The sequence below is a fragment of the Panthera leo genome, chromosome C1 (genome assembly GCF_018350215.1).
Source record: "Panthera leo isolate Ple1 chromosome C1, P.leo_Ple1_pat1.1, whole genome shotgun sequence".
NCBI classification, from domain to species: Eukaryota; Metazoa; Chordata; class Mammalia; order Carnivora; family Felidae; genus Panthera; species Panthera leo.
In genome coordinates, this window is record NC_056686.1 from 65,051,068 (window position 1) to 65,070,006 (window position 18,939).

The 18,939-nt window shown below is 38.9% G+C and overlaps 1 protein-coding gene across 3 annotated transcripts in view; it reads left to right on the plus strand.

Moving 5' to 3' along the window:
* Nucleotides 1–18,939, plus strand: part of GIPC2 (GIPC PDZ domain containing family member 2) — an 86,222-nt gene that overhangs the window by 61,777 nt on the left and 5,506 nt on the right. For all 3 annotated transcript variants that reach the window (XM_042952316.1, XM_042952315.1, XM_042952317.1), the window contains exons 4-5: nt 1,320–1,426; nt 7,468–7,549. In XM_042952316.1, coding sequence (XP_042808250.1) covers nt 1,320–1,426; nt 7,468–7,549 — 189 coding nt within the window. The remainder of the gene's footprint in view (nt 1–1,319; nt 1,427–7,467; nt 7,550–18,939) is intronic.

The following is an 18,939-nucleotide window of genomic DNA, read 5'->3' on the forward strand; positions in this document are numbered from 1 at the left end:
TAGATTCTATGTCAGCAAGAAAGCATATTTGCAGGACACTTGATGTCTGTCTGGAGAGCTTTGTACATCCCTCACTACCTACTTGCATGTACCAGCCTGTCCTGTGGCTCCTTATTGGAGCTCAGTTATCTCCGGTTGGTGGTAGGGCATCTTCCTGCCCCACCTCTGTACTTTGTCCCAAACTGCTGCCACAGAGTCCTTGGTCAAGGGTACTTGGGGATATTTGTGAACTTATGAGTTGGTAGCCTGTGACTGGAATTGGATCCACACATCTTTTATTTTTGCTAATATGTTGTTTTTAAAGGTTTGACTTAATTGGAAAAACTTAAAAATCAGGAGTTTCATAGAGAACTGAGTATCCAGTTTCTTTGCCAACAAGTAGATTCAGCTATGCGGGGCACACATTTCCCCAGGGCAGTAAGTTATTGGAGTAAGTTATTGGCCTAGATAGGGCATGTGCTTTGGAGTTATCCTCAGTCCCCGCCCTACCCTTTCACTCATGTTACTGCTTAGTATTGGGTGACTCCTGGTGCGTAGGAAAAACCAACAAAAAACCAAAACACAACAAGCCTAAGGAAAGCAGTGGCTTTCCCTCGATTTTTGTTCTCTGTTCTTTTACCGACTTTCTGAGGAGAATTCCTTCCTTGAAACTTATTCCTAGCCTCTTTAGAATCCTGCTTCTCTCAGTATGACATCTCTGAATATATCCCTTGTGTTTGCAAGAGGTACGGTGTTGGAGTGTCATTGAGGAAAGCATACAGACTTGGGGTCACAAGACCTGGATTTGAATCCCAGCTCTGTTCTTTATGGAGTCCAATTTCCTTTTCTGTAAAATGAGGGCTATAACTTACATCATAGGTTCGTATGAGTATTAAATGAGTTTTGTATATAGAGCATCAAGCAGAGGGTAGGTACTTCAGTAGGAGTGCCTACACTCCTCTCTTCTATCCAGACGTGAATCCTTCATGACCTTAATGAAGTCCAGCTGAACTTCTGCCTCTGCTCTCCTGTTACTTACATCCCTTTATTATAATAAAGCCACCTGTTTTATTTTTTATTCCTTTTAACTCTTAGTGCTTTCCAACTATATTTAAAATATTTCCCTTTTATTTTTGTAACCAGACTGCATGTGGAATATAAGAAAAACAATGGCAGCCGAATTTATTTTTTTTTAGGAAATTCTATAAGAAGACATGTCTTCTATCAAATGTCTAATTGTGTATATAGTTTTATGATGGAAAATACATTTACATTTATAGAAATCTGTTGAAATTCTTTCTGAATATACACACCTTTCTCCATCTATTATATGTTTATAGAAATAGAGCCAAGGTCAAAAGCTGGAAAGTCCTCAGCAGGAAAAATTAGTACTGGAAGGGAGACACTTCGCCTGAGATCAAAGGGTCCTGCCACCGTGGAAGAAATGGTAGGTTATGTTTATTTAACTCCCATTTTGCTTGGAAATGTGTGGATATTCATGTTTATTAGAGCTGGAAATAAAGGCAAAGCCACAAAATTAAACAGGGTACCATATACGCTAAAGCAAGGACTTTAATTCAATGCCTACTTAAATAATACAAAGATTACTGAAAGCATTTAAGAAGGAAACATAAGTAAGTCCAAGAGAAGAAATTGTGATCTATGGCCATCTTCAGCTACCTGCTGAGAACATCTGCTAGAGTCTGTAGACATCTGGACTGGCTCAAACACTTAACCAGAATTCTCTGAGAGGCAAGAGAAAGTCTCAGAGCCACTGGTAGTAGCAGGCATACTTAAGATTTTGGTAATGAAATACTATATTCATGAACTCCAGTCTCCTCGGGTAAAACATTTCCTCATCACCTTTGACTTTTGTCTTTCGTGACCAATGTCCCTTTTATCAGCAAACCCTGGTGGGTCTACCTCCACAATAGAACATAATCCAGCAACTTGTCATCATCTCTGCCCTCCTCATCTGGCCCAAGGCACTTACATCTTGTCTTGAATGTTGCAGTCGCCTTGTATTCACTCTTCCTGTGTTTACCCTTGTCCTCTTTCCCTCTGTGCTTAGCGCATCAGCCAGAATTAAAAGTCCAAGTGATTGCTTTTCTGTTCCATACTCTCCAGTGTCTTCCCATTGCACTCAGAATAAAAGCTAAAGTCCTTGGAGTGAGCAACATGATCTGACTCTGCATTTCTTCCCTGAGCTCGTTGCCCACCACTCCTCTCCTCTCCTGGCTCTCGCTGCTTCAGCCACATGGGTCTCCTTGCTGTCCCCAAATATTCCAGATACATCCCATCTCAATGTCTCTGTACTGTTGTTACCTCTGCCTGTCCACCTCCAGGCGTGACTCACTCCCTTGACTTCTTCAGGTTTCTGTCCACATATTGCTTTATCTAAAAGGCCTTCTTTGAGTATCTTGCTTAAGTAGCAATTCCTGACACTCCTCCCCCTGCCCAATCTTCCTTGCCCTTAATTTTCTTTAAAGCACTAAGCACAATAGGACACATTATATCTTTGTTTCTTATCTGTTTAGTTCTTTTTCTCACATGTTTTGTTCATTGCTGTAGCCGCAGCACCTAGAACAGTACCTGACACATCAAAGGAGCACAAATCTTTGCTGAATTAATAAACCGTTATTTAAACTTGAGAAGAGTAAACTTTTGCTGATTGACTTGGTCAGTGTTTTTTTATTAAAAAAAATTTTTTTTTATGTTTGTTTGTTATTGAGAGACAAGACCGAGCATGAGCAGGGTAGGGGCAGAGAGAGGGAGACACAGGATCTGAAGCAGGCTCCAGGCTCTGAGCTGTCAGCACAGAGCCTGACGTGGGGCTCGAACTCACAAACTGCGAGATCATGACCGAGCTCAAGTCAGACGCCTAACCAACTTAGCCACCCAGGTGCCCCTGACTTGGTCAGTTTTTAAGTGAAAAACACTAAAAGGAGAAGAGACCAATGGAGGGAGGAAGGGTGAAAGGAGAGAATAGCAGGGGTTAAGGGTGACAGGGGTAGTGAGGATTCAGGGTGGCACATGGTGGTCTGCTCTCCCAGGGAGGACTGTGGTGATGAAGTCCTCCTGTAGACAATGGGGAGGTCAGGCATGTGTCTGAGGCGAGGGAGCTCCAGCAGGCAGGGCACAGGCACCAGAGATGGCTGGTTCATATTGGCCTAGGGCTCTCCATGTGTTTGAACAGCAGAGTGAGCAAGTTTTCAGAGTGGGATCCCAGAGTTTTGTTGGGTGACGATGCCCAGGATCATTCATGGGGGTGGTTTGTTGGAGCAGACACTCAAAGAACCGTGATGCCAAAGTTGTACTTTCATATGTTTGAGTCCCCTAGGATGTTGTCAGTTTGGGGGAATCCAGAGAAAGATTCTGAGTCAGGTACCTTGGTCTTGGATAGTGAATGAAAGGATTCATGTGGATGCAAGGGGCAAGGAAGAGACCGGGGAGAGCCAAAAGTATTTTACAAATGAGATTTGAGGAGGTATGTGAAAAACTCATGGCAGTGACATCTGGTAGTTCTGAGTTTTTACTTTTCCAGTGTCCTGTGCACTTTTTTTTTTTTTTTTTTTTGAGAGGGTGCAAGTGAGTTAGAGGCAGAGAAGGGGAGAGAGAGAAAGTGGGGTGGGGTCACCTGAAGTGGACTCAAACTCCTAGATGTTGAGATCATGACCTGAGCCTAAGTCAGATGCTTAACCAACTGAGCCACCCAGGTGCCCCCCGTGTCCAGCACACCCTTGGGCACATTGATGCAGGCCAGTAAATGTTTATTACATGAATGAACAAACCTGAGTAGAAGAGGAATCTGGAAGAGAGTGGAAGACAGTGAGAGGGAGCTGGCAGGGGGAGCCAGGAGAATGCCCACTGCTTTCTAGTCCAGGCTGTGAGGAACAAAGGACAGATCTTAAAACCACTTGCAAAGGGGTCAGAGGCAGGCAGAAAACTCGATGTCACTTCAGGAGGAGGGTCATCTTTGCTTAGTTAACATAATTAGTATTTGTTGAGTACCTGCTGTTTATAAGGTGTTGGGATGAAAAGGAGCAGCCGAAGATCTGTCTGGGGAGGTAGGAAAGATTCATTTGAAGATAAACTTCTAAAACTCCATTCCTAGGGGCGCCTAGGTGGCTCAATTAAGTGTCTGACTTTGGCTCAGGTCATGATCTCACAGTTCGTGAATTCGAGCCCTGAGTTGGGCTCTGTGCTGACAGCTGGAGCCTGGAGCCTGCTTAGGATTCTGTGTCTCCCTGTCTCTGTCCCTCCCCTCCATGCACTCTGTCTCTGTGTCTCAAAAATAAATGTTAAAAAAAAATTTTAAACTCCATTCCTATTTTCATAGCCTATTTCATTAAATAGAGTAACTGAAAATAGCCCAATTCAAAGGAAAAGGCTAGTTTGTTGCTAATGTTAAATTTGGTGCAAAGGACTTATGATCTAAAGAATTTATAGATCTGAAACAAATCGCCTCCTTATAACCTAGAACAGATTCTGAAAAGTGTGGAAGATATTCCACCTGCATACCTCATAAATTATTTGGTATGTGTTTCTTGAGACAGGCATAGTCCAGGTGCTGGTGATACAAAGATGAATAAAAACCTTGTTTTTCTTTTAAAGGGAGAGAAGTATTGAAAGAAGCCATTAAAAACTAGGGAATAGGGTTAATGTCAGAGGAGAGCTGATCAGCTGCTGTCAGGGATAGGGAGAGGTGGGAGGGAATTTCTATCCCAAAGAAATGGTTGAGTTGGTTAAAAATGGGGAGAAGAGTATTCTAGGTCTGAAAAAATGATGGGCTTGGGGATGTTATAAGCATCCATGGGATTGGGATTTGGGGGTGCTAGAGGGATCTGGTTGGGGGGTGAGGAGGCCTGGGTCAGGATGTGAAAGGTCTGTGGAATTGGGGAAGCCATTTAAGAATCGTGAGGAGAGTGGGGAGCCTGAATGACTCGGTCGGTTGAGTGTCTGACTTCGGCTCAGGTCATGATCTCACGGGTCATGAGTTTGAGCCCTGCATCGGGCTCTGTGCTGACAGCTCAGAGCCTGGAGCCTGTTTCAGATTCTGTGTCTCCCTCTGTCTCGGCTACCCATGCCTCCCCACTGCTCGCATTCTGTCTCTCTCAAAAATAAACGTTAAAAAAAAATATTTTGAGGAGAGCAATATAGTTTTGTGTTTTAGAAAAATCCCTTTGTTCTAAGGGATGGGTTGTTGAGCAGGGTGGGTTTGAGAGGGTGAAGATTGCAGGCAGGGAGAAAAATTAGGAAACTTCTGCAAATATGAAAAAATTGAGGGCTAAACCCAGACAATCAGAATGTGAGTGGGGAAGAGGTGATGAGATCAAGAGCTATTTAGGGGGTGGAATGGTAAAATTGTGTATGAGAAGTAGTGATACTTGTTACAAAACTTAACAATATGGCTGGCTGGCTACAAAGGTGAACACCCAACTTACTTTGCATGGACTGTTGATTTACACAGCGCATCCAAAATACACCATAAAGAAGGCAAGAGTGTGGTATATTGTACCTGTTTTTCTAAGGCTTAGTTCATATAAATAAGAACATGAGAAAGTTGTAATAATATCCTCAAGGAAATAAAAATAAAATGGTATTTGTAATAAAATGCATATTTTAATAAGTTTGGAGAACACAAAGCAACATATATTTATAACTGTCTTAAAAGCATTATGAATTTCTTACAATCTAATCTTGAATTCTGCATTTGTACCAGTAGTTGATTATTTTACATCTTTGGGTAATTTCTTTTTTAGCTATGAAGCCATTAAGACCAAGTATTGAAATAAACTGAATGTAGAAACAAACTTTGCCAACGTTAAACCAAGATTTTCAAAGAATAATGTATTCAATCATGTTTTTCACTCTAACCTTTAATAATTTTAGGAAGAACAAAAATATTTTGGTACCATTAATACATAAAAATTAACTATTGTTTCAGCATCTTCTCCTTTTATAACATTTCTGTGTATTTCATAATGTATATAATACATTAATATAGTAATACATGTATTTATGAAAGATACATACTGTGAAAAAATGATTAAAGAAGGGGTGCCTGGCTGGCTCAATCAGTAGAGCATGTGACTCTTGATCTCGGGGTCATGAGTTTGAGCCCCATATTGGGTGTAGAGCTTACATAAAAAAATAAAAATAAAATGCCACAAATAAAAAAAATTAAAGACAATTTAGGTGATACAAACTTTATTCATGAAGCGGACAGTCCCCTTTCAGACAATTGCAAAATGGGTTAGAGGACAAGATTTGTAGGATAAAGATTAGAGAACAAGTAAGAGAGAAATAGAAAATCTCTGATTGTCTGGGGCTAGATAGTCAATCTTGTTTGGTGTGAGGAGTCCTAGAGTTCGCTTGATATTTGGGGGTGGGCTGACTGGATTATACTGTGTTTCTGGTCAAGCATAGTATTTACAGGGACAAAAAAGTTAGATAACATGACACTTTGGACCGCATGGCTCCATCTTGGGCCCAGGAAGTTATTTCAACAATACAGTAAAATTAAATAAAAAATAGTAAGACTATATGTTCACAAATGTTTTACCCTGGGGATGAGCCATTAAAAGGTTTGGAGACCCTTCATCTGCATGATGAGGACCAAAGCCCTTTTCATGGCACACAGGAACCCCTAAGACCAAGTCCTGTCTGGGTATACTCTTTTTTATCAGACTCTGAGTTCACATAGACTTTGCATATCTATTGCAATAGTTTTTTTAAGATTTTATTTTTAAGTAATCTCTACATACAACATGGAGCTTGAACTCACAAGCCCAAAATCAAGTCACATATTCTACCAACTGAGCCAGCCAGGTGCCCCTATTTGCAATACTTCTATTTGCAGTAACCTCTCCTGCTTATCTTCTACCAGTTTATCTTCGAAAACAGTTTGTTTTTTTCTTAGCAAGCAAACAGGGAGGGGAAGGAGGGGGGGAGGGAGGGAGACACAGAATCAGAAGCAGGTGCCAGGGTCTGAGCTGTCAGCACAGAGCCCGATGTGGGGCTTGAACTCACGAACAGCGAGATCATGACCTGAGCCAAAGTCAGATGCTTAACTGACTGAGCCACCCAGGCACCCCTGAAAACAGTTTTTAAGTCACCTTTTTTCAAGTCCTCTGTGACTTCTAAGAGATTTAAGTTTACCTTGTCTGTGATGCCTCTTATATCCTTTAAAATTTTTCCTTATTATTACATATTTATTTTCACAGTTGTCTCCCTTTCTGGATTGTTAGCTACTTGGAGACTGTGTTCTGTTTCTCCTTTGAATCCATGGCACTTAATGCTGACACTAAAAATAAGTATTTACTGTATTGATTTGTATTGCATTACAGAGCACATTGGGGATAGATTTCCACTCAAATGAGCTGATGGACACAACCATGAACTGGCTCCAAATCAGATTTTACCTTCCCTTAACATTCAAGAGATTTTATATAAAATAGTATCTTCTTTCTCTTGTCTTTGATAAAGCCCTCTGAAGCCAAAACAAAAGCAGTTGAGAAGATTGATGATCTTCTTGAATTGTACATGGGAATTCGAGATCCTGAGTTAGGTAAGATTATACTATTTTGAAAAGTCTTATAGTTCTTAATTTGATGGAATTTAGTGCTTATTTATGTCCTGCATTTATACTTCGTGATAAAAATTATTTGTGGAATAAGAAAAACATAATGAAAGTGTAATAAAAGAATAATGAAAAGACCTGACCCTTACCATTTACTAGCTGTGAGGCATTAAGACTCAAGTCGACTTTTCTAAACTGAAGTTTTTAATCTACAAACTATAAACTGTAATAACAGCCTTCCTTCATAGGCTTGCTTTATGGATTTAAAATATATATGTGAACAGGTTTTGTTATAGGACACATGAAATGTTTTTGCTATAGATCTATCTCAATTAAATTGTATATTGGGATATCGAAGTTGTGCACACTTAATACAATTCCTGAGACCCTGTGAACAATGGATCAGAAATCTGAAGAGGAAGGACGTGCCTGGTGTATGACTGATAAGGGCAGTTGAGCAGTTCAATTTTTGTGTATTTCTTGTGTCGTCATTAAGATATCAGGGTTTTGATTTATCAAGTAAGACTATCCATTGCAAATAACAAAGCAACAACAAGCTGAATTCCAGCTGACTTAAGGAATAAAAAGGGGGACATGTTTGGTTCTTATAACTGAAAAGTCTAGAGATAGATCCTGGCTTCAAAAATGGCTAGACCTGGAGTTCTTAGGCTATCACCAGGATGTGGTTTCTCTTCTTTTCATTTGGGCTGCATTTTAGGCCCCCCTACCTAGTGTCCTCTGGCAACTTCAGGCCCTCCCTCATGGAGTCAAAATGATGGCCATGGCTTCATCCTCTACAACTTAGTGTCAAGCATGATGGGAAAGAGGGAAGACCTTTTCCAAGTCATTCGAACAAAATGCTGAGGATTGACTCTGATTGGCTTGATTGGCTCACTGAGGCAGCAGTTTTTGGGTGCAGGGTGCAGGATGGTTAGATCTGGGTCAAATGCTCCAGCTCTGGAGCTGAGAGTGACTGGAATACTAGGGTTGAGCTGGTCAAAGTCCTGGCCTTTCCCATGTAGAAGCCAGGAAAATGTGCCTTTGAGAAGGGCAGATGGATGCTGGATGACGAAAGAGTAATGCACACTGTGGTGATGTGGTTTGTGTCTATATGCATCGGTGTGTGAGTGTGTGTGCACGCACGTGTTGTTTGGATCAGCTACTTAATAAAATTTTTTAAGCCAAAGACTTGGACTGTTATGTTTACCTGCTGCCAAGTAAAGTGTTTTACTCTAGCTTGGGTAGAGTATTTGAAACTCATTCTTTCTTTTCTACTTTAACTCACCTTCCTTTTTTCCTATAGAGTCTATTCTTATTTTTTCCTACCTGTCTGACCTAAAATAAAATTTCTGTGTTGGACATACAGATGCTGCCTGTAACTTAAGAAAAATTGATATTCTCTTTTAGTTCCTTGGTTCAGAATATAAAATTTGCATGAAATAGATACTTGCTCCACACAGACAAGAAGTTAAAGGTGAAATTATCCTATAGAAAGCCAGGGTCTTAAAATTTTTCTCAACCTTTTTGCATTTGGAAAAACAGATTTGTGTGAGGTGGGTCTATGGAAATTATGCAAATGAAGACAAAGGGGATTTAGAAATGGCAGTGCTCTTATTGTTGGAAAAATAATCTCTATCTCTATTGAGAAGAGAAGCTGAGAAGTTTTCAAACCATATAACTGAATATTATACTATTCAGAAACTAACATATCAATGCTAGATCTTGATGAACTCAAATTTAGAAGAACCACACTTTTCACAGGGGAGAATTTAAAACTGTCTTTAGAACTTAATTTTGGGAATAGGCCAGGGGTGCCTGGGTGGCTCAGTTGGTTAATCGTCCTACTCTTGGTTTCAGCTCAGGTCATGATCCCGTGTGGTTCATGAGATTGAGCCCCATCTTAGGCTCTGTGTTGACAGCTAGAGCCTGCTTGGGATGGATTCTCTTGCCCTCTCTTTGTCCCTCCCCTACTCATGTGTGTGTGCGTGCTGTCTGTCTCTGTCTCTCTCTCTCTCTCTCTCAAAAATTAAAAAACTTTTTGGGTACAGGCCTTATATTACTTAAGTATAAATTGGGAATAAATAAGTTTTGCTCTTTTGTTATTAAATATATACAAGTATACATGGAAGAACAATTGGACAGTGGAGTAATTATGAATGAATTAAGAAGCAGTTCTTTAAGAATCAGTTTCTTTTACTCTGAAAAATTCAGTGCACTAAACATTGCTCACAAATTCCTTGTAAATTAACTTGTAATCCCATTGTAAAGTTAGTCATCTGTAACAAATTCCTCCAATGACATGGAAAGTCATTATCATTATACATGATTAGCAATGTGATCAGTCATCTAGGGAGGTAAAGTTTAAGGAAAGTAATTATTTGAAGAATGTAAACCATTGTTAAATTAGGAATTTCTGTCATTATTCAGATATGATTAGCATGAAGTACAAATCACAATTGTGACACTGATTCAACAGACAAATGAATATATTTGCTTGCTAGTCTCAGTGTTCTTAGCATTCAGAAACGTTAAGTCTTAAAATTGCAGTGACATCACGTTACTCTAGAGTTGTTAGTATAAATTTACATTAAAAAGTGAAAAAAAGTAATATGGCAGTAAAATGACTAAAACCAAAACACTATCCTCAAAAAGCATTGGGATGTATTTACCACTTGAAAATGGAAAATAATTGAAATGAGTTTAGGAAGTAACCCCAAAGGAGACAGTGCTTTGTTTGGTTATAAAGTTAATCTGTGAGTTATGACTTTTCAACTGACCCAATGCCCATATGTGTTGCCTTGGAATGTTATCCTTAGGGGAGAATGGAGTCTGGAAGATTTTGAGTCCTGTGACACCTTCTATGTGATTGACCTAACTTAATGAAAAGTTGTATCCTATAAGTTTCATATAAGTTAAGGCAACTGTGTAAATTATATATACAACTATAATATGTTCTGATACTGATTTAGGAGTTTGGAGATCACCCTAGCAATGTCAGAATTTTAGGATTTCTAATTTATTAAGGGATCCAGGAATGTGTGGAAAGGAAATTTGAATGATAGATTCTAAGTAATTTTTTCTCATAAAATATTTCTTAGTTCTTTTAAAAATATACAATAATGGTGTTTTAATAGAGGTAATTATATTCTTAAGATGATTTTATTCAGTGAATTCAAAACAACACTATAGAAAGCCATCCTTCTCAGATAAAGCCAATGAAATAGATTTTCATTAACAAGAAACCATATTCAACATTAGTTGTGTTTTTGATGTTTAACTCCTGTCTTGAGTTGCTTGAAATGGATTATTTATGAAAAGCCTTAAGGAAAATAAGTGCTAAAGGCCCTCAATTGAAGGAAATACAACTACAGGTTTAATGGCTAACAGTGGTTATGACATCTTTATTTAATACTGCTATGTGTCATTTTATAGATTTGAAAACAGATGTAGAGAAGTTTGGTAACTTACCCAAAGTCAGCTAACAAGTTGAGCTGAGATTCAGTTCTGGGATTTTGATACCAGGATTTTTCATCTGAAATAATATATTATGTTTAAAAGCTTTAAGTATTTAAAAACTTAGTGGAAAATGTAGATTGACCTATAGTACCAAAATAAGTTTGTTGCTAATAAATGATGTTAAATTCAGTTGTGGAAAGGATATAAAGATATTTTCAAAATGGCCACTAGAGGGCAGCACTTAGCTGCTATATGTAGTCTAACAATTCGACTCTTTCAGTACAATTTCTTTTTCCCCCCAGATAGTATTTGGGTGTTAAGTATTATTGCAGATATGGTTACAGACAAAAAATATTTTAGTAGCTGTCATGTTAATGTGATATAACTTTATGAAAAGTGCTTTATTTTGCTTGAGTTTCATTTTGCTTTTCTTTTAAAGATAGTCTTTAATCAAAAAGGATAAAATTATACTAGTTTACTTTTCGTGCAAGGATGTTGAAAATTTATGTTTATACTTTATTCATTAGCCAGACTTCATACATGTTTTAGTGCATGCTCCATTCTTAATTTCTTTGAGAATTCATACAGCAAATTACTGTGTTTTTAAAAAGACTTATGAAACACTGTATTACATATAGTGTTTCTAACACAACAGTGAAACTGCTTAATTGATATTTTTGTTATTTCTACCATACCAGGAGTTCTTTGAAGGCAGATACTTTGTTTTTAATCTCCGCTCCTACTACAGTAGCTCTCCTAGAGTAAATATTTGGTAAATGCTTGTTGACTGACCTTTGAGAGGAACAAAAATAGTGAATTCACAGAAAGTATGAGTCCTAACTTCATTAGTTTGATGCTTTAGCTCCTGGGAAAATTTATTAAACTTTGAGCCTAATGTTCACATCTTTATAAAAAGGGTAAAATAAAAACCTTATTGGGTTGCTAACACATTGCATTAAATAATATGTATAAATTAAAAAAAATCTTTTTAATGTTTATTTTACTTATTTATTTTTTTAATGTATTGTTTTTTTTATTTTTATTTTTATTTTTTTTAATGTTTATTTTTGAGAGAGCACATGCGTGCGTGAGCTGGGGTGGTGGAGGGGCAGAGGGAGACGGAGACACAGAAGTAGGCTCTAGGCTCTGAGCTGTCAGCACAGAGCCCAACGTGGGACTTGAACTCACGAACTGTGGGATCATTAAATAATATGTATAAAGTTCCTGTTACACAATAAATCATAGGTAGAGCTATTAACCATTTTTAGCAATAATCACTGGTAATTATTACTAGTAATAGTAGTAGTGATGATAGAGGTAGGACTGCATAACTGGAGGTCTGACCAACTCTGGGACTGTAGTTAGGGCGGAAGTTTTATTTTTCTGCAGTGCCATCACGAGTGCATGAGTGAGATTATACAGCTGGGATCGTGAAGTTGTGGTATGGGCATCTTAGACCATCATTTTTCTCATTTTGTAACTAAGGAGCTTAAACCAGAGGTTGCAAGTCAGAGTGGGCAAGGTTGAGAATATATCATTCCTGGGCTCAGTGGCCTAGACAATGCTGCTGAGCTTCCTGAGGTGTCAAACAGCCATGTGCCAAGTTGTCTCTTATAGTCAAGTGGGTATGTGTATGTGTGTGACAGCTTGGTTGACTCATTGTCAGGGAACATCTGATCCTTGTCATTGTGTCTCCGGTTTAAGAGCATCATTTATCTGCACTGTTAGTTTCTGCTTCTGAGTGGTGTGTAGATTTTCTTGTATCTTCTTTTTTTTTTAATTTTAATTTTTTTATTTTTTAATATATGAAATTTACTGTCAAATTGGTTTCCATTTTTCTTGTATCTTCTGTGTGCATCTTCTTTCTTCCTCAGTCAGATTGTATTTGACCCAAATGTTAGTAAAATCTTCAGGTAACTGTCTCAATAGATGCTATGTGTGGAGTCTGAGAAATATTTAAAATGGTAGACTACGCAAAATTCTAAACTTGAGTCCTACTTTTATAATACTTCAGGTTTTGTTTACTCTTTCACAGCCTGGCTACAGGACCAGAGTTCTGGGCTTTGCTTTCTCCAATGCATGTTACCTGTGCCAGTGTAAAAATTATTTAAGTGTAGGGGCACCTGGGTGGCTCAGTTGGTTAAGTGTCTGACTCTTGGTTTTGACTCAGGTCATGATCTCACGGTTCATGGGTTCTAGCCTAGTGTCAGGCTCCATGCTGACAGTGGAGAGCCTGCTTGGGATTCTTTCTCTCCCTCACTCTGTTCCTCTCCTGCTCTCTGTCCCTCTCTATCAAATAAATAAACCTTAAAAAATTTCTTAAGTGTAATTACAAAGCCTCTGCCTGTACCTGTGCACCTACCAGCATGTACTATGCCTAAGACACTGAACTAATTCCTGTGGGCATGAAAGACTCAGGAGCTATTCAAGATCTGTTGGGAGTTTATTGTCTTAATAGGAGAGAAGATACAGAGGTGGAAATGATGACAATACTGAGCAATGTTAAATATGCACTGTAAGACCTTATCACTCAACGTGTGGTCTGGGGACTGGTATTACCTGTCAGTTGGAAATGTAGACTCTCAGGCCTTGCAGCAGAGCTTCTGGACCAGAACCTGCATTTCGCCAAGGTCCCAGGCAATTTGCTTGCACATTCAAATATGAGGGGCACTGGCAGAAGGCTTTGGGGAATGCAGATATCACTTTCAGTTGTGGACATGGGACTTCCTGGAGGAAGGAGCCTCCAAGGAGAGAAAGGATTCTGACAGTGGAGCTGGTGATTAGGAGTAGGTTATCCTGGGTAAAGACAGGAAGGAGGGATGGTGGTGGTTTGAGTGGTCAGATTCATGAGGGCGTAGTGTTAGTGTAGAGAAGTACAGCCAAGTGGGAGCCAAGGGTGCTTTGGATGAGAATGCCAGACTAGAGTTTGGTGTTTGTAAGTAAGCATTGGTGACCCAAGGAGTATTTTTATATATGGGAATGATGCAGACAGTCTTTGAGATGGAAAGGAGCTTTCTGGTCCTTTTGTCTCATTGTCTAATAGGATCCACACTGTGCTTTAGGAAGATAAATCTATTGTATCTCTGGGGATGGTGCTGCCCAGACTTGGAGGTTAAGGAAACAACATGGTGGCCATGGGAGTGAATTGTAAAGGAGCAGATCAGAGAGAGTGCAGAGGTGCAACTGAGGGGAGGCGTGTGTGGTCCACAGGCACAAGAAGAGAGCTGTAACGGGGAGAATGTGTGCACCACGAATGACAGTGGAGACAGTAGAAAGAGTAGCAATTTCTTCAGAAGAGAGGAGGAGGTTTGGTTTCTGGACATGCTGGTTGATTTACTCACAGAACACCTAGGAAGACTTGTCTACCACTTACTCAGTAACAGGTATTTGGAACTCATGAGAGAAGTCAGGGATGGAAGTAAAGGTTTAGGATTTTTCTGCAAGGTCATGGTTGTGGCTAAAATCGCCAAGGCAAGACAACCTAAGGAGAAGAGAGACACAGGGAGAACCCTCCAGGTTTATGGGGGAATATCAATAAAGTACTATTTCCTGAGCCCTTGGCTTCTCTGTGAAAATGCATGCTCAGGGCAGCTCTCCACTTTTCTTAACTTAAAAAAACAATCTTTCTCTCCAGTTTGACTGTGTCTACTGTATTTTAAGTATTTTTCCCTTGTCTGTGTAGAAGTCCTCTTTCTAATGTTTTGTTATGATTTTCAGACATATAGCGGAGTTAAAAGATTCTGTTAATTTACTATAATCTCTTCATCACCTACTTCTCCATTTATCCATCCTATATAGAGATTTTGTAAAAACGTAGTTGTGATTGTAATATAAAATTTATGTTGCTTTCTCAGTAAATGTTAAGATGAAGAACTATCCCCAGCTTATTAGAGTTATTCTAATAATAAATACAGTTTAAAAATGATTTCAAAATATTTCATCAAGTATTTCATCTACTAGAATTCATTGTGCCAGAGAGAACTTAATGATTCTGCATCTTAGGTTTTGTTTTTGTGTTTGATACTGTTAGGTCCATTTGTATGCTAAATTCTGTTTTTAAGATTAAAAAACATTTTTAGATTTTTAGATGTTTTTATTTATTTTTGAGAGAGAGTGCGTGCGTGCGCGTGCATGAGTTGGGGAGGGGCAGAGAGAGAGGGAGACACAAATCCGAAGCAGGCTCCAGGCTCTGAGCTGTCAGGACAGAGCCCGACGCAGGGTTTGAACTCATGAACTGCGAGATCATGACCTGGGCCAAAGCCAGCCACTCAACCGACTGAGCCACCCAGGCATCTCTCTGTTTCTAAGATTTTTAGAGAAGTTAGATTCCTGTATATCCAAAAGAAATAAAAACACTATGTTGAAGAAATACTTGCACTCCCATGTTCATTGCAGCATTATTCACAATAGCCAAGACGTGGAAACAAAGTGCCTATCAAGATGAATGGATAAAGAAGTTGTGGTATATATGCACCATGGAATATATTCAGCTGTTAAAAGAGGAGAAAATCCTGCCATTTGTACAACATTGACAGATCTCAAGGCATTATGCTAAGTGGAGTAGTCATACAGAGAAAGACAAATAGATACTGTATGGTCTCACTTATATGTGGAATCTAAAAAAAAGCCAACAACCACACAAAAAAGACCCCTTCCTCCCAAAGAAACCTCCTCTCTCCTACTCCTAGAAAAAGAGATTAGATTTGTGGTTACTGGAGGCAGGTGAGAGAGGAGAGGGAATTGAACAAAAGTTGTCATAAGGTACAGAATTCCAGTTATGAATAAGTACTAGGGATATATGTACAACATGATGACAATATAGTTAACATTGAAGCATGACATATAGGAAAGCTGTTAAGCGAGTAAATCCTAAGTGTTCTCACAGGAAAAAATTTTTCCTTTTTTTTATATCTATATGAGGTGTGATGGGTATTAAGTAAATTTACTGTAATCATTTTACAATATATGTAAGTCAAATCACTATACTGTACACCTTAAACTTAGTGATGTATATCAATTATATCTCAATAAAACTGGGAGGAAAAAAAAGTGTAGGCTCCCAGAAGTGGACAATGTTAGTAGATTAAAGAATGTGAACATTTTAAGGATTTTGATCATATCTGCTGCCAAGTTGTTTTTCAAAAGCCAAACTTACAACGTTAAGCCAGTGTATCTGAATCTTTGCTTCACTATATCCTGGCTAGTGTTGCATATCGTTTAAGATCTATATATAAAAGTTTTAGTAAACTTGGCAAAATGCTTTGGCTGGAGTAGCAGGTCCAGCCGACGGATGCTCTTCTTTGAAGTGTTTGTTTCTGGATTGATGGTAAATGCAGTAGCTTCTGGGTCAGGGCTGAGGCAAGGTAAGGGGGGTGGGGGGACAATGATGAGAAAGTCAATTCATTACTGCTTTATAAAAATATTTTTGAAGCAATCTTAAACTTAGAGGAAGGTTATAAATATAATACAAAGACTTTTTACTCTTGAACCATTTGGGAATAAATTAATGATATTCATTGCCCCCAGATACTTTAGTGCATATTTCCTCTAAACAAAGATATTCTCCTATCTAGTCACAATATAACCATGAATCATGAAATTAACATTGATACATCATTACCATCTAAACTCAGATCTTATGTTTTACTAAATAATATCTGTTATAGAAGGGCATGTCGAAAATCATGTGTTACTTTTATATCAATTTGGAATAGTTTCCCACTCTTGATTTTCATGATCTTGATGCTTTTGGAGGGTACAAACCAGTTATTTTATAGAATGCTCCTCAATTCTGGTTTGCCTGATTTTTTTTTTTCTGAATTGCATTCAGGTTATACCTCTGGCAGAAATATCAAATATGTGCTGTATTCTTTTTTTTGTTTTGTACGTTTTATTTTTTTAATTTACATCCAAATTAGCGTATAGTTCAACAATGATTTCAGGAGTAGATTCCTTAGTGCCCCTTACCCATTTAGCCCATCCCCCCTCCCACAACCCCTCCAGTAACCCTCTGTTTGCTTCTCCATATTTAAGAGTCTCTTCTGTTTTGTCCCTCTCCCTGTTTTTATATTATTTTTGTTTGCCTTCCCTTATGTTCATCTGTTTTGTCTTTTAAAGTCCTCATATGAATGAAGTCATGATATTTGTCTTTCTCTAATTTCACTTAGCATAATACCCTCCAGTTCCATACACATAGTTGCAAATGGCAAGATTTCATTCTTTTTGATTGCCGAGTAATACCCCGTTGTGTGTGTGTGTGTGTATACACACACACCACATTTTCTTTATCCATTCTCCCATCGATGGACATTTGGCTATTGTTGATAGTGCTGCTATAAAGATGGGGTGCATGTGTCCCTTTGAAACAGCATACCTGTATCCCGTGGATAAATACCTAGTAGTGCAATTGCTGGGTCGTAGGGTAGTTCTGTTTTTAATTTTTTAAGGAACCTCCATACTGTTTTCCAGAGTGGCTGCACCAGCTTGCATTCCCACCAGCAGCGCAAAAGAGATCGTCTTTCTCTGCATTCTCGCCAACATCTGTTGTTGCCTGAGTTGTTAGTGTTAGTCATTCTGACAGGTGTGAGATGATCTCTCATTGTGGTTTTGATTTGTATTTCCCTGATAAGTGATGTTGAGCATTTTTTCATGTGTCGGTTGGCCATCTGGATGTCTTCTTTGGAGAAGTGTCTATTCGTGTCTTTTGCCCATTTATTCACTGGATTATTAGATTCTTTTCATTACATCTTATCGGGAGGCATAGGACTTGGTTTGTTCTATTTCTGATATTCATATTGATGATTTACGGTGGTGTTTGATAATGGTCTCCACCATAAAGTTATTCTCTTCTTAATAAGTATTTGGTGGAAAGAGATTTTGAAGCTATGTAAATATCCTCTTCCTCATGTTCCTACATTCCTTCAATCTATTTATCAGTCATTTCACTGTGGATTTATGGTTTCATGTTTTGTTCAATGGGATTATAATCTATTAACATTGCCACTTAATTTGTTGCTTAAATTATCCCTGGTCTGGTCGATGGGGTCTCTATCACTTTGACTTCTGTGTCTTTTTCATGTTCTCACCAGTTGTTGATGGTTTCTTACCTTCTGGCATAAGATTAGCTACTCTTGGTTCGTATTTTACTTTGCCTGCTCCAATCCTGGAATCAGCCATTTCTCCTGTGAACTCTGATTCTTTTTAGTGGAGAAAGGTGTTTAAGAGCCAAGTTCTGGGTGCTTTGTGTGCTTCTTGCTATCTGGGTATCTAAATCTATTGAAATATGTCTCCATTGGTCTCTTGAGTTCTGTTCCACAGGATTCATTCTAGTTTTCCCCTTTCTCTGTTTAACTTTTTCTGGCAGTGACAAATCTGGCTCCCAGTATTCTTAATATATATACGTAGGTGATTATTCTCCAAGTGTGTGACCAATCATCATTGTAGCTTCCCTCCTGCCCAACTTCTCTTCCCTCCTGCCCAACCTCCGTGCCTTCCTTACCACACCTGGACTCTCCATCTGCCACCAGGTTGTTTGGCCATGTGGAAGCTTCTTTCATCCCTGCATGGAGTCACTCCAGCCACATCCCACTTCTGCTCTGATTGTGGTGCCCTTCTTTGAGCCAGATCTTCTCCTTCCCTTCAGTCTGTGTCAGTACAGAACTGTTTAAGGCAAGACACAGTTCTTAAATGCTCTTAAGAGCCCTAGTAGATTTTAGCTGAAAGACCAGACCTCTTGGCTCATTCAGAGAAATCCTACAACTGTTGATTTGTTCAACCTTAACCTGGGAGGAAAGCAGATGCTGAGTTTTGGTGTTTCTTTTTTCCCTGTAGGTTCTTCACCCAAGTCCCATATCACATCTACATTGTCTCTTTCTGGTTACTAGTGTTTATAGGGGGCTGAGGGGAAAAAACAACAACAACAA